The 24,070-nt window shown below is 40.6% G+C and overlaps 1 protein-coding gene across 1 annotated transcript; it reads left to right on the plus strand.

Moving 5' to 3' along the window:
- Nucleotides 1–8,884: 8,884 nt before the first annotated feature.
- LOC144368634 (intelectin-1a-like) lies at nucleotides 8,885–16,728 on the plus strand. Its single transcript, XM_078027801.1, has 6 exons — nucleotides 8,885–8,946; nucleotides 10,484–10,578; nucleotides 12,064–12,311; nucleotides 12,638–12,796; nucleotides 13,769–13,889; nucleotides 16,580–16,728. Exons 1-6 carry the CDS (start codon nucleotides 8,885–8,887, stop codon nucleotides 16,726–16,728), a joined length of 834 nt encoding a protein of 277 aa, XP_077883927.1.
- The last annotated feature ends 7,342 nt before the right edge of the window (nucleotides 16,729–24,070 follow it).

Consider the following 24,070-nt stretch of genomic DNA (forward strand, 5'->3'; position numbering starts at 1 on the left):
CTTAAAAAGGAGGGAGCAGCCAACGCTCTCTGTGCTGGGGTGAGAGTTACTGACTGCAACGCGGAGCACGTGAGTTTCTGGAAGACAGCAGCCTGCACTCATGTGTGGGGCGGGGCGGGGGGCACGTGCTGGCCTGTGCGGGATGTGCCATGTGTATCTAAATTGGTCTCTTCCCCACCTGGTCTCTTTACTCCCTTTTCCATTTTTCTTGACATATTATACATATAGTTGCCTTGGTGCTACATATTCCCACACGCACATGACATAATTCGGTCACTTTCATTTTACAGCACCTCTTTCCCTAGACTCCTCCTTTCCCGGTCCTTCCTCTACTCCACTCGTCTCCCTTCTATTTTCATGAGACGCCCCACTTTCCCCTGTATTCTCTTTAGCTTCCACATATCTGGTTACTGTTTTGATGGTGCCCAATGAACAGAATTTGAATGGGGTCCATTTTATCAATGTTTTAGTTTTAGTTAGTATGCTTTTGCTTTCTTTCTTCCTCCTTTCTTTTCTTTTTATACAGGAGAGTGAATCCAGGGGTGCTCTATCACTGAGCTTCATCCTCTTCTTATTTTTTATTTTGAGACAGGGTCTTGCTGAGGCTGGCCTCGAACTTGCCATCCTCATGTCTCAGCCTCCTGAGTCACTGGAGTCATATGCATGTGCCACCGTGTCTACTCGGTTTGTGTTATCTTTAGGAAGTACTTCCTTGTGTTGTGGTCACAAAGATATTGCCAAAATGACATCAGTATTGGAACAATTTTAATATTAACATCTAGAATACTAATCTTTATGTTTTAGGGGGTTTTCTCCCCAGTTTGGTAGAAGAGTGCACCATAGCTGTGGTGACTGAAGACTGTTTGGGGGGGAGGTCTTGTAACTCCGAGGTAGGGAGAGGTAGTCATCAAGAACAAGGACACTCATTTAAAGACAGGGTCTTACTGAGTTGCTTAGTACCTCACTAAATTGCTGGGGGTGACTTTGAACTCTCGATCCTCCTGCCTCAGCCTCCCCAGCCACTGGGATTAAAACCTGTTGTAGACATTTCCCATCTGTTCCTCCCTCGGTTCCTTTCTTTCTTCCTCCTTCCCTCATCTCTCTTTCCTTCCTTCCATCTTTCCTTTCCTTCCTTCCTTCCTACTTTCTCTCTTGTACAAATATTCCCTGAATCCTCTTGAATGCTATGCAGTGTGCTTGGCATGAAGAAGAAGGTTTTATATGAAATGCAGGTTTTATATGCCCTTCTTTTTATATTGATTTTTAAATTTGTTTTAATTAGTTATACATGACAGTAGAATGCATTTATGCCCTTTGATATATCATACATAAATGGGATCTAATTTCTCATTTTTCTGAGTGTACATGTTGCAGAATCATATGGGTCAGGCAGTCACATATACACATAAAGTAATAATGTTTTATTCTACTGTCTTTTCTTCCCACATCCCCTCCTCTCCCCTCCATTCACTTTCTTCTGCGTAATCTAAGGTAATGCTATTCTTCTCTAGTGCCCCCCGCCCCACGCCTTATTGTGAATTAGCATCTGCATGTTAGAGAAAATATTCGGCCTTTGTTTTGGGGGGATTGGCTTATTTCACTTAGCATGATATTCTCCAACTCTATCCATTTACTGGAAAATGCCATAATTTAACTCTTCTTTAAAGCTGAATAATATTCCAATGAGTTTATACACCACATTTTCCTTATCTATTCAACTATTTAAGGACCCCTAGGTTGGTCCCATAGTCTAGCTATTGTGAATTGAGCTGCTGTAAACATTGATGTGGCTGCATCACTATAGTATGCTGATTTTAGGACCTTTGGGTATAAACCAAGGAGTGGAATAGCTGGGTCAAATGGTGGTTCTATTCACAGTTTTCTGAGGAATCTCCATACTGTTTTCCATTGGTTGCACCAATTTGTAGACCAACCAACAATGTATCTTTTCCCTCATTTTAGAAGTTTTCTGGTACATTTTTTTTTGGATTTTTTAGATATAGAATAATGTCATCAGCAATAGTAATAGTTTGAATTCTTCTTTACTTATTTGTATCCTTTTAATTTCATTCTTTTGTCTAATTGCTCTGGCTAGAGTTTCAAGGATAATGTTGAATAAAAGTGGTGAAAGAGGGCATCCTTGTCTTGTTCCAGTTTTTAGTTGGAATGCTTTCAATTTTTCTCCATTTAGAATGATGCTGGCCTTGGGTTTAGCATAGATACCTTTTACAATGTTGAGGTATGTTCCTATTATCCCTAGTTTTTCTGGCTAATATTACCCTGATACCAAAACCACATGAAGATACATCAAGGAAAGAAAACTTCAGACCAATATCCCTGATGAACATAGATGCAAAAATTCTCAATAAAATTCTGGAAGATTGCATACAAAAACATGTTAAAAAGACAGTGCACCAGGATCAAGTGGGGTTCATCCCAGGGTGCAGGGTTGGTTCAACATACAGAAATCAATACATGTAATTTATCATATTAATAAACTTAAAAACCAGAACCATATGATCATCTCAATAGATGCAGAAAAAGCATTTGACAAAATATAACACCCCTTCATGTTCTATACACCCTTCTTGATTGAGTTCTGAGTTTCTTTGCTGAGGTGAGCTTCTGTCGTCAGTGGGAAAAAAGAGAAGTCAAGGTTTTCTGAAGTCGTTTTTCTTGATGATATTCATACTTTTCATGTTTGCATACATTTTTATTCTGCTCTTGTCATTCCTTAGAGCATTCCTGTGGGGTAGAGATTATTATTCTTTTTCATTTTTAAAATTTGTTCTTTTTAGATATACATGACAATAGAGTATATTTTGGCATATTATACAAACAAGGAGTGCATATCTTATTCTGATTAGGATCCCATTCTTGTGGTGGTACATGACATGGAGCTTCACTGGTGGTGTGTTCATATACAAACATAGGAGGGTTATGTCCAATTGATTCCACTTTCTTCCCTATTCTAATACCCCTCCCTTCCCTTTTTTCCCCTTTGTCTAATGCAGTGAATTTCTTTTTTTATTTTAATTTTTTCTTTTTTTATTAGCTATTAGCTACACATGACATTACAATGATCTTGACAATTCATACATTTGAATCAATTGGGGTATAATTTCTCATTTTTCTGATTGTACAGATTGCAGAATCACACTAATGCAGTGAATTTCTATTCTTCCCTGAGGTAGAGCTTATTACCCACATTTTATAGATATGAAAACTGAAGTTGAGAGGGATGAAGTAGTTTGCCCAGTGTCACATATCCTGAATTTGAACTCAAGTCTTCGGGCTTGCACGACGTTCTTCATTGCAGCATACCAACTCTCTGCTAATGTCAGAGCGAGCATTTTTCATCAAGTTGAAGATGATAGACTGCAGAATTATTTTACATACAACACAAGATCAAATATAAATGATGATATGACATTAAATGAAGATGCATCTAATATCAGAGATAGTAAAGTATTAAATCTAGTATAATAGGATGTCTACATTTTATGTGAGCAATTGTCTCAGTCCCAGATATGATTCTATTTCCTCTTGTTGATATATCAGGAGGTATGTAAATCTACAGGAAAAGTGTTGGCTTAACAAATAGAGTGACACATGAACTTTTTCCCAAGAACTGCTGTGAGAGAAAAATAAACAATCAAATGATTATGGTATTGCATTAATATAACCCTGCATGAGGGATGTGGTAACACTCAGGAAGAAATGATCCATTTCATTCCAGTAATGGGAGAGGAGAGTTATAATTAACACTTAAGCTCAGGGAGATGAGAAAGGACCCTGGAGTAGCAGGTGTTAGAGGATGTGGGAATGGAGCAATGATTCTGAAATGCAGCTTGGTGACCAGTGTCACTCTAGAAGGAAGCTTTTATTGGCTTGTAGCAAATTGAGGATAAGAATAATATGATCATCCTGAGAGATGGAAGATTCATTCATGTTAAAACATCCATTCAGAGATTTTAAATATTCATTCTTGATGAAAAATAAGAAGGGGATTTCATAATCTGATAAAGATTGCTCGTAAAAATTGTACAGCAACATAGTATTGACAAGTGAAACGTTGAAATCTTTCTTGTGTGGTAGAAGAGGAGGATCTCTACTTCATTCTCAGCTACTCATCATGATACCAAAAGTAACCACAGTGCAGGAGACCAGAAAAAAAAGAATCAAAAAGTATGGAGATTGGCAAGGAATAAATGATACTTCTTATTTTTCAGCTGTTATGCAAAAATTTAAAATAATCTGTAGATACATGATCAGAGTCGTAAGAGAGACAAGCATGTTTGCTGGATATGAAATCAACCTGAAAATTAGCTGTATTTCTATATATAAACATTGAGCAATTAGAAAATGAAATTTAAAAGGACAACTTCAAAAACGTAAGATACATTAGAATAAATATAATAGAAGATATGCAAAATTCCTTATGGAGAACTTTATAGATATTATGGGAAAGCAATAAAAATCCAAATAAACATGAAATACACCACATTTCATACTCTAAAGGCATAAGTTCTTTCAAAAATGATCTATAGAGTCAATGTAATTCATGTAAAAATCTTCGTGCTAGAATTACAGGTGTGAGCCACTGAACCTGGCTCCTTTAAAATTTTTTAAAATTTTCAGACAGGGTCTCATGAGGTTACCCAGATTAGCGTCCACCTTGAATTCCTCCTGCCTTATCTACCTCAGTAGTTTTGATTACATAAGGTGTGTGCTACCATGCCTGGCTATAAATCTATATCTTTCACAGTATGGCGAGGGCTCAGAATCTGATTGTAAAAAGGTTGGGCACATGATGATTTTAAGGGGGAAGAGAGAGGTTTATAATCTGGAAGGAGCATATGGGAAGTTCCTGGGGTACTGACAGTTTTATTTCTTGACCAGGATGATAATGATACAGGTATTTGCTTTTTTGCAATTCATTAAGTTCTATATTTCTCTCTCTCTCTCTCTCTCTCTCTCTCTCTCTCTCTCTCTCTCTCTCTCTGTGTGTGTGTGTGTGTGTGTGTGTGTAGCAAATCTTACTTTTTTAAAAAATAAGAAAGTATAACCAAGTCACTAGAGACAGATGCTGGGCTGGAGTGAAGTGGGGTGGAGCTTCTCTCTTGGTATACACACATACTGTCAATTTCCTGTCTCAAGTACATTTTGAATTATTTTTACATGCACTGGCCAATGATGATGAATCTAAGTTCGCCAAAAGAAATATTCTAATAAAATAGTCATCTTCTTTGTTTTTGCAGTGCCTGGATATTGAACCCAAGACCTTGGGCATGCTTAGGCAAATACTCGAATTCTTTTCTACACCTATCAGCACTCCCTCACCTCCCAATAACTTTCAGCTCACCACTGCATACAATCTAGCCTCAAACTAGCGCCCTTTCCACCCCAACATAGGTTGTATTGTAAGTGGAAAGTGCATTTGGCTACCATTGCTATCTCTTGCTATTTTTCTCCTCTGCCCTCAACTTGTCATTGCCAATGTTAAAATAGTCCTTACTGGTCCTACAGTTATGTTCTTAAATCCTCTGATTCCTGTTGTCTGCAGCATATGAAAATTCAGTGATGAAGGAAGTTGAGCTAAAAGACAAATAAGACCCAAAGTAGGGAAGAGAAAGAGTGGAGAGAGCAAGTGTCCAGCATCCATACAACCCCCCTGGCCACCAGCTACGGGCTCACTGTTGCTTCTAGATGTCTGAATAGTTCAACCCTAAAATCCCATCCTGATAGTCTATTTATAAGTGAGTGAACATAAGACACTAAGATGTTTCAGCTAATGTACAACAGAAACAAGCCACACTCAAATTGCAGATGCATAAGCAAAAGAAATGACTGTTGTTGTTTTAAGCCACTCCATTGTGGAGTGGATTGTTATGTAGCAATAAGTAACTGACACAACTCCTATGGCGTGGATTTTGACCTTGGTTGTCCAGCTAATGCAAGAGGACAGGGATATTTTTAATGGGGTTGTAGAAATAGTTCATGTTTTACAAGGATCCACATTGGTACAAGTGTGGAGAAGGGATTAAAGGGGGCCAATACTGGAGACAGAAGAGAATTAGGTTTGAAATAGAGGCCAGAGAAAGCCTTTTTATATGACTCACCAGTGTTAATCACAAGCCCAGATGAATGGTTTGGGGCAAACTGGACAGTTCTTTTCCACTGGCCAGGGATTCCTTCAGGAATGGGTGTGTGTTTGGGCTGAATGAAGCATGTTCTCACTTTCATATGTTGAGTAGGAATGTGATGACATTTGAAGAAGGACTTTAAAGAGGCAATTAAGTTAAAATGAGGTAATTAGAATGGACTCTAATCCCATATGACTGGTGTACTTATATGAGAAAATTTGAACACAAAGAGATACACCAGGAATGCATTGCACACAGAGATTGGACCATGTAAAGACACTGAGAGGTGGCTATTACAGCTAAGGAGAGAGGCCTCAGAAGGAATCAGACCTCAGAAGGAACTAGAGCTGGGCATGTGCACCTTCGACTTCTAGTCTCCAGTCCTGAGAGAAGATAGGCTGGCATTGTTTAGAGCACCAGTCTGAACGTGAGTAAAGGAAGCCCCATGGAGCTAGTGCCACATGTGACCATCTCAGGCCAATGAGACATTAGGAACAGGAAGCTGGGGGACTCTGGAGAAAGCTTGCTCTCTCCTGAAAAGAGCCACAGGAAAAGATGAGCCCTCCTCCCTCGGCTTGTAGGCAATGCCTGGAAAAGCAGTCGCCATCTTGAACTCAGTGGTAGGATGGAGCCTGGTGGAGAGAAGCTAATGAGTCAGTTAAGCATAAATCCTACCCTCTTTCTAGATTTTTTACTTCATTAAGTGATATATTTACTTTTTGTTTAAGCCACTTTGAGATGGGGTTTCTATTAATCACCAGTGGGATTTGGAGAAGGTGGCATGGGGAACAGATTGCAGAGGAAGTAGGAGGTACGATCAGTGGGACACAGTCACTGACTGGATGCTGGGGGTTAGAAGGGATAATGTCCCTCAGACAGGTCTACCATTTTCCTAGACTCTTTGATTCAAACAATCAGTAGTAGACTGTTCCATGATGCCAGGCGGTGAGTCTGGAGACCTGGACTGTGCCTCTGTGCTTTCTTCATAAAGATGGAATGTATACTAAAGATGTTAAAATATGAAAAAACACATCTCAGAAATTAATTTAAAAACTACTAAAAAAGTACATATTTTCTGTGTGTGTGTATGTGTGTGTGTGCGCGCGCGTCGTACAGTTTTTTCTGGGTTTATTTAAGTACAAGTGAAATACACACAGGAGTCTCCTATTCATTTCGTTCACTGTGCAGCCCTGCATTGGAGCTGATGACTCTGAGGGCCAGTAGGGTTTCTTTTTTTCCCAGTGGCTTTGAGGTTCTTGGTGGAAATAGTGTGAGCAATCTCAGCACAATAAGACTCGTTGCTCAGTAGCAGCATTTCCAGATCTTTGACATTGCGGACCAGGAACTTCCAGAAGCCTCTGGAAGCATGGGCTTTACTTCCTTGTTGCTCCCGTAACCAATGTTGGGAATCAAGCTGTGACCCTCAAATCTTCTCGGTACCCAGTTGTGGCTATCCCTGGGTTCCTATTGGTAATACTTTTGACATATCAGTCTGACTAGAGCTGAATGAGCTTCTTGTTCCTCTTTTTGATGACCTTGGACTTCGTGAGAGGTCTGAGACTGGTGATAATGCTGAGCAGGAGATGGTACCACTACAGCCAGTACAAGGACGGGAGAGGGGCAGAAGTAGGCATTCCTTCATGGGCATTGTTTTATTTTATTCTCTCAATATCTCTGATTATTTTGTACAAATATGAACTTTGAACCTACAAAGATAAAAATATTAGCTTAATTAAAGAGAGGTTCACAATCTTTTCCTGTGGGCTGCAAAGTTTTCAGTACTGTAATGAATTAGGGATTTGGTGTCAGTGAGGAGGAGCCAATCACTTCTATTATAAGCTGATGGGATTTGGATAACATTGGAACAGGAATGATATAGGAGCTTTGAAGCATCAAAGAGGCTTTTTACTGACTTAATCCCACATGCAGTGGTAGTAAAGTTTCAATAGTTTGTGACAAAATGAGGAAATTAAGGACAAAATAGCAAAACTTTGTATGGAATGACATTTCTTCAAGCTAAAGGCTTCTACTGATCCTGAAATGGTACCTTCCCTATTTGGTTGTTAAAGTTTCCTTGTTCTATAAAATTATGATGATAGTAAATATTTAATTTTAGAAAAAGGTTTTACTTATCAGGAAAGAAAGGCACACAAAAGAAAACCCAAAATCATCCTCAACTCTCGATAGTCTCATTTATTTTTATTTTTTTGAAATACACATGTCCATGAAATTTAGAAATCTAAGAACAATGCTAGTAGTTGACCTCTAATATTTGTCCTACTAATTCCATGAATTGTCACTGTTTATCTTTCCTATCATAACCAGAGACTTCACCTCCTTAGGCATCATGCCAGGGGAGGGTGAGTCTGGAGACCTGCCCCTAGGCTTTCTCCATAAAGAGCTCAGCTCTCACCTCTCATTAGGAGCCTCTGCAGAGAAAGATCCAGTCTCCATTCAGCGGGCAACTTCAGCTCCTGGCCCTGTGTTGGCAGAAGGGGTTTGCTTTCTGTGAGTTTAAAGAGTCTTTATTTCAGCTCAGGTCTGGGTTAGTTCCCAGAGATGTGTGGAGAGAGAGAGAAGAGAGAGAGAGAGAGAGAGAGAGAGAGAGAGAGAGAGAGAGAGAGAGAGAGAGAGAGAGAGAGAGAGAGCACTTTGAGTCTTTGTAGGATTAGACACAAGTGGGGACAGGGATATATAATCAAGATAGTGACTTTCATCTTGGTTTTTTTTAGGCTATCATGACCCAACTCGGCTTCCTGCTGTTTCTCATTGTGGCCAGCACAGGATGCAGTGCTGGTGAGTCTCCCTGTCAGGGGTTCAGTCCCCCAGCTCACCTGCACACAGCTTTCAAAGAACACACACTAGGCAGGGTTGTTTCCAGGAAGGGGACTCTGCTGAGCCAGAGATGACAACTTTGGGAGGCACAGAGGCCACCTTGGATGTAGTCTGAGGGCTGATTTCTGGCCTCTGGAGGGATCTGGTCTCTAGCAGTGAGACTATTGCTAAGACATATCCTGGGTCTGGTTCTTTGTCTCTGTGTGGTCCTGAGGGGACCCTTGTAAGAAGTGTGGCCTCTCCTTGCCATTTTCCACTATGATGGCCTGCATGGACCTTGGGGTTTCCATGGCAATTGTGTGACATGCTGTGTGCCCAGAGAATGTTCTCTTCATACTCCTCTCTATAATAAGAAGAACAATGGCATTTTACAATCTGTATTTTTAAAATTAATTAATTTATTTAGCTTTTAAAGATAAACACCTGTTTTTTTCCAGAGTACTGGGGATTGAGCCCAGGGGAACTCTACCACTGAGCCACATCACCAGCATGTTTTATTATTTTTTTATTTTGAGATAGGGTCTCACTAAGTCACCTAGGCTGGCCTTGAATTTGTGATCCTCCTGCCTCAGCATCCTAAGTCACTGGGATCACAGGTGTTTACCGCCGTGGCTGGCTGGGAAAAGCATGTTTCTACATATTATCTCACTTGATCTTTACAAAAAATATTAGTAATTAGCTTCATCTTAGGCAGAAGGAAACTGAGGCTCAGGTGTGGCAGGTAGAACCCAAGGACTGTCCCCTGGAAGCCTGAGCTACTTAGGCCTGAATCCCTCTGACTTGAAATACTGTGGTCCTCCCAGCCCTCCAGACTTTTAGACTGGTTTGCAGAGTTGACAATGTTCTTCATTCTGTGCCCCTGCTGGTCTCCTGGCTAGAGTCTCAGCTCTGTCACCTCTCCCTCTGCCTCAACCCCCTGAAGCTACCTGTATTTCCTCCTCAAGCCGGGCTTTGTGCCATTCTTTTCTCCAGGTCTTTGGACATGTTTTTCTCCTGCCTTGAATTCTCTTTTCTTTCTTCCAACTGATGAATCATGTCTATTCTCTCAGAGTACACTGTAGTGTCACCAGAACTAGAAAGCCTCTGTCACTAAGTCATCCTACTCCAGACAACCCCCGGCTCCCTTCAGACTTCTCTATTCTCATCTCAGAGTCTTTCTCTTGTTTTCCTGAGCTTATCCTTCATTCCTTTTAATAAAATTTTCTGTTGGTTTTGGCACCTCCCTCTAGAGGTAAGTTCCTGGGGATGTTTAATTTCTTGAATGCCCTGTGCCCAGGGCAGGGCTTGGCCCAGCACGAGGTCGTGTGGAGGGAGGGAGGTAAACCTGTGCTGGATGCTGGCTCAGATGGGCTGATGGATGATGCTGGATAGCTCAGGGTCTTTCAACCCAGGCAGCGAGGCTCTGCCACAGAGGTGGAGTGAGTTGGGGATTAGTGGCAAGGGAAGGCTGGGTTTTGTGTCAAAGCAGCAAAGAGAATGAAGCTCTGCATATTCTCTGTGAGCAATGCTGTTTCCAAGGAATTGACCTGGTCTTCACTGTATGCATCTCTGCCTAGAAGCTGCAAAGAAATCAAAGAGAAATGCTTTAATGCAGATGGTAAGTATGGAGCCCTATCAGGATTTTATCCTCTGAGAAGTTTTTGATTTATTTATTTATTTGGTCTATTTGTTTGGTTTTCACTTATTGAAAAAAAAATTGGTACTGGGGATTGAACCTGGGCACTTTACCACTGAGCTACATCCCAAGGCCTGCCCCTGACCATTGGTCTACTTTTTTGAGACAAGGTCTAAGTTTCTGAGGCTGATCTCAAACTTGTAACCCTTCTGCCTCAGCCTCCTGAGTTGTTGGTATTACAGGAATGTTTCACTGCACCAAGCTGGATATTTTTTAATTTAAAAGAATGTGACAAAATGTATATATCATATATTGGATGAGCTTCTTCATTTTAAGCAGTTTTAAGTGTACATTGCAGTGGCAGGAATTACTTTCTCAATGCTATGCAGTCATCACCACCATCCACCTGAAGAAAATTTTCATTACCCCAAACAGATACTCTATTAAGTAATGAATCTGTATTTTGCCTTTTTCTAAGGTCCAGGTAATTGCTGATGTATTTTCTATCTCTGTGAATTTGCCTCTTCTAGTTACCTCATTTGAGTAGAATCACAAGGTAGCTGGCTTATTTTACATCTGGCTTATCTCAGTTAGCATAATGTTTTCAAGGTTTATACATGTAGCATGAATAATTACTTCATTTTATCAATTGTGTATAGATACATGTCAATATATGCACTGTTGGGAGTCTCCCTGAGAACTCCCCAGGCCTTTCAAACATGGCGGTGGGCAAATTGCCAGTGGGCGGATAACAAGTTGTTCTGAAAACCTTCTAATTGACCCTCCCGTCTTCCGTACACATGGACAGTTCGTGCCCCCCCCCCATGAATCTTATGCAGGGCAGAGGTGCATGCACAGTAGGTGATGACCTGACCTTTACTATGATTGGCCCCGGGAGCTTCCTGGTTTAAGATAACTGACTCTCACTTTCTATATAAGCTAGCACCAGCTTGCAGTAAAGTGCTCCATCTTTGTCACTGCTATCTGTGTGTGTGCATTTTAATCTCCGACCACGAACCTTGGCCTTTCATGCACAGTATAGATGGTATATGATGTGCGTGTATACACACCCAATATTTTATTTATCTATGGAATACTTGGGTTGTTTCTATGAGTCTTGTGACCAATGCTACAATAAATATTAGTGTACAAATAACTGTTGTGAGATCCAGTTTTTAATTCCTTTGGGCATGTACTAGAAGTGGAATTGCTAGGTCATATGAAAATTCTGTGCTTAATTCTGAGATGAACATTGCTGAGAGCTTAAATAATTCTGTGTTCTGCCTCAGTCAGTAGGTTGTGTTATTCAAACTTGGGGGTGTTCCACTACACCCAGGGATGCATAGTGACAGGACTCAGAAGAGGAGCCCTTAGGCCATGTTTCCAGTTCCCAGAGCTGTCCTGGTCATGGCACTGAGATGGCATGAGCTCGCAGACAGGGAGGCTCTGGGCTGGTTCTCTCCACAGATGGCCTGTATCTCCTCCGGGCCAAGAATGGTGCCATCTACCAGACCTTCTGTGACATGACCTCTGCGGGTGGTGGCTGGACCCTGGTGGCCAGTGTGCACGAGAACAACATGGCTGGGAAGTGCACGGTGGGCGATCGGTGGTCCAGCCAGCAGGGCAACAGAGCAGACTACCCAGAGGGGGACGGCAACTGGGCCAATTACAACACCTTCGGGTCTGCAGAGGCGGCCACCAGTGATGACTACAAGGTGGGTGCCACTGGGAAAGGGTGAGGACCTCAGTGTAGCTGGGCCACAGCATGCAGAAGGGAGGCTGGGAGGGGGGCTGTGGACATGGGGCTGGAGCAGCAGAGAGAAACAGTCACATGCCTTGAGTCCCAGCTTCCTCCCACAAGGCCATTAGGCAGTGGGGTGGGAGGGGGCATGATCTGCTGGAGGTGGGTGTGTGTGAGCACGGCTGGCCATCTGTCCACCTGGAGCCCAGAGCTGTCAGCTCAGCTGACAAAGCCCATGTGTGTCTTTTGCCCATGTGGGACCTTCTGGGTTGGTCAGTCTCAGTGTTGGTTGCTTTCCAGAACCCTGGCTACTACGACATCCAGGCTGCGGACCTGGGCATCTGGCATGTGCCCAACAAGAGCCCCATGGAGAACTGGCGGAACAGCTCTCTATTGAGGTACCGCACCACGACTGGCTTCTTCCAGCATCTGGAACATAATCTGTTTGGCCTCTACCAGGTACACAGGGCTGCAGGCTGGGGATCACTTAAGTGTTCAGGATGGGGGGACTAATCAGCTCTCTGGAGCCATGTCCTGATTGAGTGGCTGGAAAAATCAAAGCTGTCACATTGCTCAAGACTAAAACAGTCAGGGGTCACTCCAGGGGAACTGGGCTGCATGAAATAACCACACAAGAGACACAAATAACTTTTTCTTTGGGGGTGCTATGACAGCTCCTCTGACCTTAAGGGTCCACAGAAAGAGAGAGTGAGGGAGCACGTGCTGACCCCTTTTATTGAGGAGAAACCATTCAAATGAGGCAAGGGGTCAGGTTTCAGGGGGCTGAGTGTAGCTTCATGATGTCTGCTGTCAGCAGGTTGACTGACATCTAGGAAGGCCACACCCAAGGACAGAGTAAGGGAAGGGGACACACAAAGGGAGTTTCCATGGAACATACAATCCCAAACAGGGCAAGGGGTTAATATCACAAAGGAACAGGTGAGCGTAGCTTGACCCATGGGGCTGCAGGAAGGCACGCCTACCCATGAAGACACATTCGGTTGCATTATTTCTACCCTCGAGATCGGGGCTACCTCTTCAGTTACTTCAAAGTGGCCAGATCACTGGAAGTGACCAACAGTGCCTCAACCAATCAGGAGAGGAAAAACACTGGTCACATGATATGGTGGCCTCCCACACAAAGTCACTACTATTTGAGTGATATTTTATGAGTTCAGTGCAATATCATGCATATCCCAGAGACTCTGAGCCAGGCAAGGGAAGAGCCCTAAGGGAGAGAAGAGTGGGAAGAAACAGGAAGAGACACAGAGGACTTGGGACTCTTGGGGAGATCCTGCTATGGGGAGAAGGAGTCGTCATTATTAAGACTGGTTTCTGAGTAATGACAGTTGACTTGAAGGGATCCATTTTCTGTCCAAAATGGCGGCATATCTACTGTCCTTACAAAATTTTTTCTTTTGGTTCCTGCAGAAATACCCAGTGAAGTATGGATTAGGGAACTGTTTGAATGACAATGGCCCAGAAATACCTGTGGTCTACGACTTTGGTGATGCTCAGAAGACCGCATCTTACTACTCACCTATTGGTCAAAGTGAGTGTTTGCTCCCAAAGTCCAATCAGAAGTCCTTTCTTTCTTGAACTCTTGGTGAAAGAGGGAAAGAGGGTAATAACAATAATAAAGAACTGCTAGACAGGGTCAGAGGTGCATACTTGTCATCCCAGCTACTCTGGAGGCTTGAGGCAGGAGGATTGCAAGTTTGAGGCCAGCCTCCGTAACTTAGCAAGACCCTGTCTCAACATAAAATATAAAATGGGTTGGGGATGTGGCTTAGTGCCAGAGCACCCCTGTATTCATTCCCCAGTACCACCACCAAAAGACCAAAAGCTACTATTCACTAATTGAGCTGTTAAAATATGTCAGTCTCATTCCTAGGAATTTGATGTGATTTTGTGTTATTACATCATGAGAAAACTATGAAATTAGGATTATAATTTTCTCCATTTTATGGGGCATAAACCCAGCCTTCCTCCCTGTGCAGCCTCTTATAATAATTAAGAAAATGTGAAGGCTAATATTTACAGGAAAGAACTAGCAAAGTGGTGAAAAAGATTTATTTTTATTTATCTATCTATTTATTTTGGTCCTGGGGATTGAACCCAGGGGTGCTTAACCACTGAGCCACATCTCAGCCTTTTTTTATATTTTATTAGAGAGAGGATCTTGCTGAGTTGCTTAGGGCCTTGCTTAGCTGCTGAGGCTGGCTTTGAACTTGTGATGCCCCAAATAAAGAGATGTCCACTTCCTGCTAGAAGGAAGAATATCCAAAGTATCATGTCACTTTACCTATGGACGTTTCCGGGATAGGAGGCAAAATATGTGAGGAAAGGAACTTAGACTTCCTTAGGAGGTCAGTGTCAAGGAATTTGTCAAATGTTTTGTTTCAACTCTTCTACTCCCTGGACAGTAATTGGATAGAATTTCTTGAGGTCAGAGGTGTCCTAAAATTCTTAGAAATATTTGGACTAGAGAAAATCAAGGAAGAGGGCAAGAAGTAACCCACCAGCTTTTTCAGCTTATTTTAAACTCAGGAAGTTTGGAAAGCTATGGTGGGTACTGTGTGTGATGAGGTGTCCAGGCTCCCTAGGAGCCTGGGTGGAATGGTGGCAGTACCTGCCACTCTACTTTGTGATTTCCAGCCTCTGTTTCCCCTTCTGCTGGTAATAGCACCTTGATTGTCCCTTGGGGAATCATGCTTCCTCCGCTCTTGGTCATGTGGATTTAGTGGGGTAAACAGGTGACAGGTTCATCATAGGTCTGATGCACAAGCAAGCATTTCATACATGGCTCAATTAGCTTCTGTCCATATCACCACCAGAAGACCAGACAAGATTTTTTTTTCTAGCTGGGCACAGTAGTGCACATTGCAATCCCAGCAGCTCAGGAGGCTAAGACAGGAGGATCACAAGTTCAAAGTTGGCCTCAGCAACTAAGCAACACCCTGTCTCTAAATAAAAATACAAAAAAGGAAAACAGAAAGAAAATGTATGTAACCACCAAAAACTATTTGTGTTTTTAGAGTTCTGGTTTTGAGAAACATAATAGGCAAATGATCACTGATGATGTTGACAAATATTATTAATGGTAGCATTTTTAGTATGAAATTAGTTTTTATGTTTAGCTCAAAATAAATGCATCATACATTGCCAGAATTAAAACTAAAGATGAACACTTAGAGAAAAGGGTGGAAACAACATTGTTTCCATCTCTTGGGAAACCAATAAGGCAAGTGCTGTAATTTGGCTTGTTTTTTTTTTTTAAAAAAACAGGACTAGTCTAAGCAAACAAAAGAAACCAAAAACCTCTCCCCTACTTTCCCTCTACTGTTAGATGTATCTGTCAGGACTGTGCCTGGCTAGATAGAACCCTCAAACCCTCTGATGCAAAATTAAACATAAAAAGGATTTGAAAAATTGAGAAAAACCTTTTAACCTGTTCATGTAAAAACCCTTTCTAAGGAGATTTAGTAAAGGTAATATCCATTGGCAGCTTAGTTGAGGTTTCTGCTAAGTGTGTTGGTGCATGAGCACACAGTTAATTCAAATTAGAGTCACCAGGGAGCAACTCACATCTCTGTTTCCCACAGAGATGTGTTAAAGTTGAATTTCAGTTTCAGTACATACTTCTTATTTACCTAAGCAATATCAAAGACAATGTATTCATTATATAGTAGGCAGGTGTGGATAACACCTTATGAGATCCCAGTCCTTTATACTCTCCTGAGTAATACTAGCTGAAGGATCAGGGATAGTTTTGCCCAAATCTTTTGACACTCTGCTTGCCCTGTGGTAATTGGTTGATATGTGAAGCATGCTTCAGTTCATACATGTTCCCCAGGACAACTTCTCCCAACAAGATTTAGCCTATCTGGTCTCCCTGAGATGTGTGGAAGTAGTAGGTACTCTTTGAGACCATATCAGCAAAAAATATGCCTTTGCCAAACATGTAGCCTGTCACAGGTGCTTCAGGCAGGGCTATGCCTAGCAGGGGACCAGGATCCCAGCAAAGTTGGTGGTCCTGCACCTGTGCCACGCAACCTTCGATTGTGAAGCTACTTAAAGGGTTTGTAGTGTTGGCTCTCCCCTTTGCACTCTACCTTAGAGATATCCAAACTTCCAGGTCATAGGCATTGTGCGTGTGTGTTCCTAACATACTTCCTGATGATCTCTGCTTCTTCAGAGTCTTTGTCAACTACCTTAATGTCACTTTTGAGCTTCTTGTAGTTGACATCAATGGGGTCCTTGCTACTGTCATCAGATCCACCCCTAAGCCAACTGCAGGCCAACCCAATGTCCAGGAAGTTGTCCGGCATTTGTACTTTGGCCTGCACACTGTCTGCATTGTTCAGGAGCACGACTTTCTCATCCCATAGTCAAGGGGCATCAGGGTGTAGAAGCAATTTGGTGGGGGGTGGGGAGGTGTATCTGGGATTGAATTCAGGGGCATTTGACCACTAAGCCACATCTTCAGCCCTATTTTGTATTTTATTTAGAGACAGGGTCTCACTGAGTTGAATAGTACCTTGCCCTTGCTGAGGCTGGCTGGAACTCCCCATCCTCCTGCTTCAGCCTCCTGCACTGCTGGGATTACAGACATGTACCACCACACCCAGCCTGCACATATAAGCCAAAGAGTTTTAAATTTTCTTTTAAGTAGAGTCCTGTTTGGTGACAAGTTAACACTCCCACTAAATGAAATGAATAGATTTTAAATGGATATTAAAGAAAAGGCTATCCTGTCTTCAAGAAAGTATATAAACTTCTCCAAAAAACATACAATTTAAGACATGTCAAGTACAACCCACTGACAGTAAAATCTGATACTTTGTACACCTGCAGAGTTACACATCTGAATGACAATAAGCCTCCAAAATTAAAAGGCTGATGCTTGCTGAGTATCCAAGAAGTCTTCCAACAACACAAAACAATTCCCACTAATACTGCACAGCAGTGCTTGTGAGCTAGGGCAGGATGTGGAGCAAGGTGCTGCAGGCCGGATGCCAAGACTGGCATGCCCAGGAGGCACAGGCACTTGCTGGAGAGACATCACTGATCATCTGGAGTGCAAGAGAGTGTGAAACAGAACTGAGCCCAGGAGAGGAAAGCACATACTTTTTTGCATGAATCCCTCTGCTTGGTCATAGCTCTGAGTATCTAGTCCCCCAAGTTCACACTATCAGATTCACTGATTTTTTTTTCACGTTTTACATGAACAATAGCAATCTTTTAATAAAAATTAGTAACATTTCCATAGGAAAGGTCTCTAATTGAATACAAACTATACAGATGATAAAACTGTCATAGATTGCATCATACACAAGTATTTCTACATACCCACATTTTGGCAAAGAAGATCAAGGACATAGATAGAAAACCCAAGAAGGCAAGTTCTCTTTGTGCCTAATTCATGCAAAATAGGGGTACCATCTTGTGGGCTTTGCAAAAGACCAGGAAAGTGATGCCTATGACACCCATCCCAACTCAGTCTTTAAGAGGTTAGGGAGAGGCCTGTGTAATCATGTAATGTTCCTTATTTTTCTAAAAAGTGAAAAAGATAATCCATGAAACATAAAAATATCTGATTTTGTGTTCTTTGTTTTTCTAAGATAAGTATATATCGTTGAGTACCTTCAGGGAAGTCTCATCATGTTTGACATGACATATAAAAACACTGTTTTTCTCCCGTATAAAAGAGGTGAATTTTGTAATCTTGACACTACACTGAGATAAAATAGTTTGGACATGACTTACATGTCCATTTAATATGTATTTAATAAAATCGCAAACTTTTCAGTAGAAAGTTTTCTGACTATATGATTGGCACTTCAATTTTGTCTTTTTTGTATAAATACTCAGTTTACCCTGATTTGGTTAATTTCTCTTCCACTGCTAAGCTGCTAGCCAAAAATTCTTGTCACTTGAAAAAAAAAACTCTCTTAATACTTCATTTACCTTCCATTCTTTTATTATTTATTTAGAACTTACTATATCCCTGGCTACATATATGTAAATATGCATAAGGTATGTTTTCTCTTGCAAGAGATAAACCAGCAGTGGTGGTGGTGGTGTGTGCAAAAGTTGAGAGAGAGAGAGAGAGAGAGAGAGAGAGAGAGAGAGAGAGAGAGAGAGAGAGAGAAAGGGAGGACAGATGCAAACCCCAGCTCTCTGCCCCATGACAGCTCTGATTCTCCTTTCTGTGACAAGCGGCGGTCCTTAGGCCTCAGAGGAAACATTATAAGTGAGAAATAGAAAAAGAAATTACTTTGCACCGAGCGGCCAGTGGAACCAAAGCAGAAGAGTGGAGCGCCCTTTTCATCTGCCTGCGCTCTGGAGCCTTGGTCAGTAAGGACATCTGGGCATGTGTCTTCCAAGGCACAGAGTTGGCATGGCGTACCCCCTTCTCCTCGCTGACTCTGACTAGCCTTCACCGCCCAGAGCTCCAGAGAGCTGAGTGCAGACAGTGAACTGCGCCCAACCAGCACAAAGGGAGGCTGGACTCCCCGCTGCCCCCACCTGCGCTCCGTCCCTAAGGCGGGGGAAGGCGTAGGCAGGGCGCCAGCTGCGCTCCTGGCCTAGGGCGGAGCGCACAGCGTGGTCCCCTCTGGGATTCCGCTTTCCCCACTTTCACTTCTGGACCCGCAGGGGGCGGGACTCCTTGTTAGACTCCCTTGCCACCTCCTCCCCTTCGCGCTGTCGGTCCCCCTTCCCTTCCACCTCTTCCCTAGTGAACCGCTCTTCCACCGGCAGCAGGCGGGCAGGCGGGCAGCACAGCGGCGGCGGTGGAGATGCGGGTGTGCGAGATGGAGGGCTGCAGCAGCGAGACCAAGCTCCAGCGTCCCACATGCATCAAGCTGGGCGTCCAGGGCACGGACTTCTGCTCGCAGGTAGACCCCGCTCCCCAGGAGCGCTGCCGCCTCTGCGGACCCTTCCTCCTCTTCATTCAGATGACCCTCACTCTCTGAGTCTGGCTTATTTCACGTTACATCATATTCTCTAGATTCATTTTCCTACTATGACATAATTTTGTTTTGTTTTCCAGGGCTCAGTAAAACTCTGTTGTGTCTATATGTATCACATTTTCTTTTGTCTTTTCATCTGGTGACAGACACCTAGGCTGCTTGTAGGACTTGGCTATAGTTAATTGTTTTACTATAAACATGAATTGTGCATGTTCTGCATGTTTATAAACATGATTATGTTTGCTCTATATGTGCTAACTAAGAGTTCTTCTGGATAAATACTGTGGAGTGGTGTAGCTGGGGCATATGGTGGTAATATGACTACACTATTGAAAAACCTTCATATTGATTTCCATAGTGGTTGATCAATTTAGGATTCCACTGAGGGTCCCTGTTCCCTTTTCCCTGCATCCTTGTCAGCATTTCTTACTATTTGTACTCTTGATGGTTGGCATTCAAACTGGAGCGAGATAAAACTCAGTGTAGTTTTGATAAATTATTTTTTAAAAGGAGAAAAAATCCTGAAAATTAAGAAAGGAACTTTTGGCCAGGCATGGGGGCGCCCTCCTGTAATCCCAGTGGCTCTGGAGGTGGAGGCAGGAGGGTCTGGAATTCAAAGCCAGCCTCAGCAATTTAGAGAGGCGCTAAGCAATTCAGTGAGACCCTGTGTCTAGTAAAATACAAAATAGGGCTGTGGATGTGGTTCACTGGTTGAGTGCCCCTGAGTTAAGTCCATTGGACGCCCCCCTCCCTGCCAAAAAAAAAAAAAGGCACTTTTGCATGACCATGTGATCCTAATATCATTCTGCATTGTTATATGCAAATTTATGTCAAGAAATTGTTATTCCATAGTGAATTTTTCTTCAATTAATAAGCTTATGCTTTACATTAATACTTAAGCAAATCAGAAAAAGTTTAAAATAATAATCTTTGTGATAGAACCACAATATTGAGAACAAAGCAATAACAGTTTTTTTCCCTTGTTTTAATTTGTCAAATGATGTTAAGTTTGGAATCTCATGATAGGTATTTCTATTGAAAAAGTGTCCTGTGTAACAAGGTTATTTTCATATTAATCATATGAGTCTGTAGTAAATGGTCTTTGCTTGTATAGTTATATTGAATATTGAACATCATCAATTTCATTTTTGATATTTTTTGTGTTGATTTATGCTTAAATAATCTTTGTGTTCTTTTAGCTGTTAAATAATCACACCCTTTATCTATGCTCTTCTGCAGTCAAGCAGCCACTGAAATTCCATTCAACATTTAGCAACCTTAAAAATCTCTAACTGGACACACACAAGCTGCACAAAAGGGTCATGAAGCAAGACCCACAGAAAATAGACACACACAATAAGGAACTGTGTATCTTGGAGCACATTTTCTTAAAAATAGTGATTCACTGTTTTGGGTTTTGTTTTTAAATTGCTATAGGGACCTATGTATCTAATCTTGTTCTTATAGGTATAAAATGATCTCCACTAATATACTCATCCTTGAAAGAATTACAAACTAACAAAATAATTTATTGTACTATAGCATAAATATAATAGTTTGTGTACTGTAATAAGACTTGTGACACTCTTATAGGTAACTGATTTACTGTTGACTAATTGTTGCCCTTATTAGCCACACAGTGAAAATAGCATATTGATTTTGTGCCTAGAATTGGAGGATAATTAATATGAGTTATATTATTTTATATTGTGTCTAAATGAACATCTTAATGTTAAAGATAATGATTTTGTGATTCCTTATAGTATACTTTGAACATATTTTCAAGATCTAAAAATTGGAGAATTAGAATTTCATCAAAATGAAATTAAGTATGTGTGAACATTTAGCATTTAAAATAAATATAAAATTATTTCAATTTCTAGTTTGTTATCATTAAATGTAATTTTACTTTTTTCCTAATTTACATGGCTATGGTATGAAGCTAATACTCTAAAAACAGTAGATCTTAAATTACTTTTTTCCTGTGCAGATTAGACATAAATTTTCAAACACCAGACTAGGTACATACTTTCCTCCTTCACCCTCTAGAGACATAGAGTGTTAGTTGTTGCAGCAGTGTAGACCTTGTCACATAATTGAAGGCTTCTGAGTTCTTATGGTCCATCAGGCCATTGTGATGTAGCTGATTAATAACTTCCACAGGATGGTAGTACTCCAGAAATTCCAACTTCACCTTAACAGTCTTTTGCTCTCCATTTAATAATAACATAAATGATTGCAATTAACTTAAATAATGTGCTTTTATCCTTAATCTTAATTCTACCTATAGGCAAGCAAGCAAAGGCATCATTAACCGAAAGGTGGGAAATGTAATAATTGATGAAAAGATGAGATAATTACTTGGGAGTGAAGTAATTATCAAGAAAGAAGGGAGAAATGGAAGCAGTTGTATTTTTGCAAAAAACTGCTTAGAGAGAAAGCAGTTTAGAACTAAAAACTGGGTTAGAACTAAAAGCTTTTTCTGAACAAAAGCAACATTTTCCATGCAGTACTATGTTCTAAAACAGAAGATGCAGTTTTATTTTGGAATATTTTGTTTTCCATTAATTTGTTTTGTGCACATGCTTTATTTTAAAATATTTAGTCTTTTCTAGATATTATTGGATTACATCAATTCAGATATGTAAATAATTTTCCATTTTCATATTCCCTAAATTAAGGTGCATTTTTAAATTGGTAAATGTTTAATGTAGTTTTTCTTTTTTGAAAAACTTTTGTCGACTTGAAAGACAGTATTACAATAGATAGCGCCTTAGAAATGAAGATAGATAGATCTTTCAATAAACTCATTCATTTAACAAGTATTTACTGATGTTTCTCTTCTGTGAGAGATAAGAGTAGGCTGTAGGAAATCCAGTGCAAGGAGACAAGGTCTTAATCATTTTAAGAGTTCTTGAAAGTAAAATAAATATGTAAAACCAAAACCTTAGTCTATAATCTAATAAATTATCACTGCAGAATAATGCGGATACTTTTAAAATGCTGTAGGGTGGGCTGGGGTTGTGGCTTAGCTGGGTTTGATACTCAGTACCATATACAAATAAAATAAAGGTATTATGTCCAACTACAACTTTAAAACAAAATATTTGAAAGAGAAAGTACTATGGGGTATCCAAAGAGAGTGAGAATAATTCTGAATGTGGTTTTCAGAGGAGAAAGAGCTCATCAAGTGGAAGGACACCTGGCAGGGGAAGAACCTAAGCAAAGGCAGGGAGGTGTGACATGTCAGGGTGAACTGGAATGAGGAGTGCTCTAGCAGAACACTAGTAAAGGGCAGGTTCTCTGAAACATGAATAATAAACAGAACATTTTAAAAAGAAAAATCAATTTGAAAGATAGATAAAAAGTTTTTTTCACAATAAATTCCAGAAAATATTAAAAAAACTCAAGTTGTTACATTGAATGACAGAAATGAGGTAACTCAAATTTGTTTCTTCCTGTTTATAATAATATAATGTCTGTGCTTATATTTAATCTATTGTGACTTTAAAATTTTACTTTATTGTGGTAAGAACACTTAACATAAGATATATCCCCTAACAAACATTTAGGTATAGAAGACAGTGTGGTTAAGAAGAACAAATTTGTCCAGCAGATGTCAAGAATGTATTCAGCTTGCATTATTGACACTGTATGCCCAGTGAGGAATAGCTCATGTAATCTGTAGTTTTATTGCAGGGATAGGTAGTATCACAGGGTCTGTGGATATGAACTCTGCCTGAAGTGAGTGCAGAGGATATCAAAACTTCATGACCACACTCTTGACTGTGTAATGAAGGTGGCTCAATTAACACCCATATTCCATACAGTTTTTTTTTCCCTTCTCAACTTAAGGATCACTAGTGAAAACATGATAATCTGAAAATTGCAAGTATACTATTAAAATTCAACAATAGCAAAAGCAATTGTTTAGAGCTTTGACAAAGAATTTTTTTAAAGAGAGAAAGAGAGAGAGAGAGAGAGAGAGAGAGAGAATTCTTTTAATATTTATTTTTTAGTTTTAGGTGGACACAACATATTTATTTTATTTTTATGTGGTGCTGAGGATCGAACCCAGTGCCCTGTGCATGCCAGGTGAGTGCGCTACCACTTGAGCCACATCCCCAGCCCCAACAAAGAATTTTTGAGAGGCAATATGATTTTCACTGACCTAGGTTAGAATTACCTGCATGCTGGTAGAGTATTTCCATTATTCAACCATTTGTAGGCCACTTAATTATGAGATAATAATAACAAACCTGAGGTAAATATACTTTATGTCCTAGAAATTTTTTGTAGTTACTTGTATTAGTCATGGTTTGCTTTACTGCATGTTCTTTTATGTATTATTTCCCAGTTTTTTAATACATGACAGGGATAAAAAAAGTGGGCCCACAGTTCAAATCTGACCTGTTATGTGTGTTTTTGTAAATAAACTTTTGTTAGAATAACCATGATCATTCATGTACATATTGCCTGCTTTTAAGCTTCAAAGTAAGAATGTAGTAATTAATACAGATTAAGTGAACTGAAAAAACTAAAATTTAAGCTACTTTTTCCCTCAAAAACAAGTTTACAAATACTGTATCTGTTACATGTACAAAATTTTGGATATGTTAAAGTTTACTTCATATTGAATTAATTTATTGTACTGTGTTAAAGAGAAACAGGAAAGCAGATAAAATTAATCTAGCTTGGCTAGGATGTACGTGCTGTCTGAGAAAAGCATTGCTAAGGCAGCAGTTGTTTTAACATG

This window comes from Ictidomys tridecemlineatus, chromosome 11 (genome assembly GCF_052094955.1).
Source record: "Ictidomys tridecemlineatus isolate mIctTri1 chromosome 11, mIctTri1.hap1, whole genome shotgun sequence".
NCBI lineage: Eukaryota > Metazoa > Chordata > Mammalia > Rodentia > Sciuridae > Ictidomys > Ictidomys tridecemlineatus.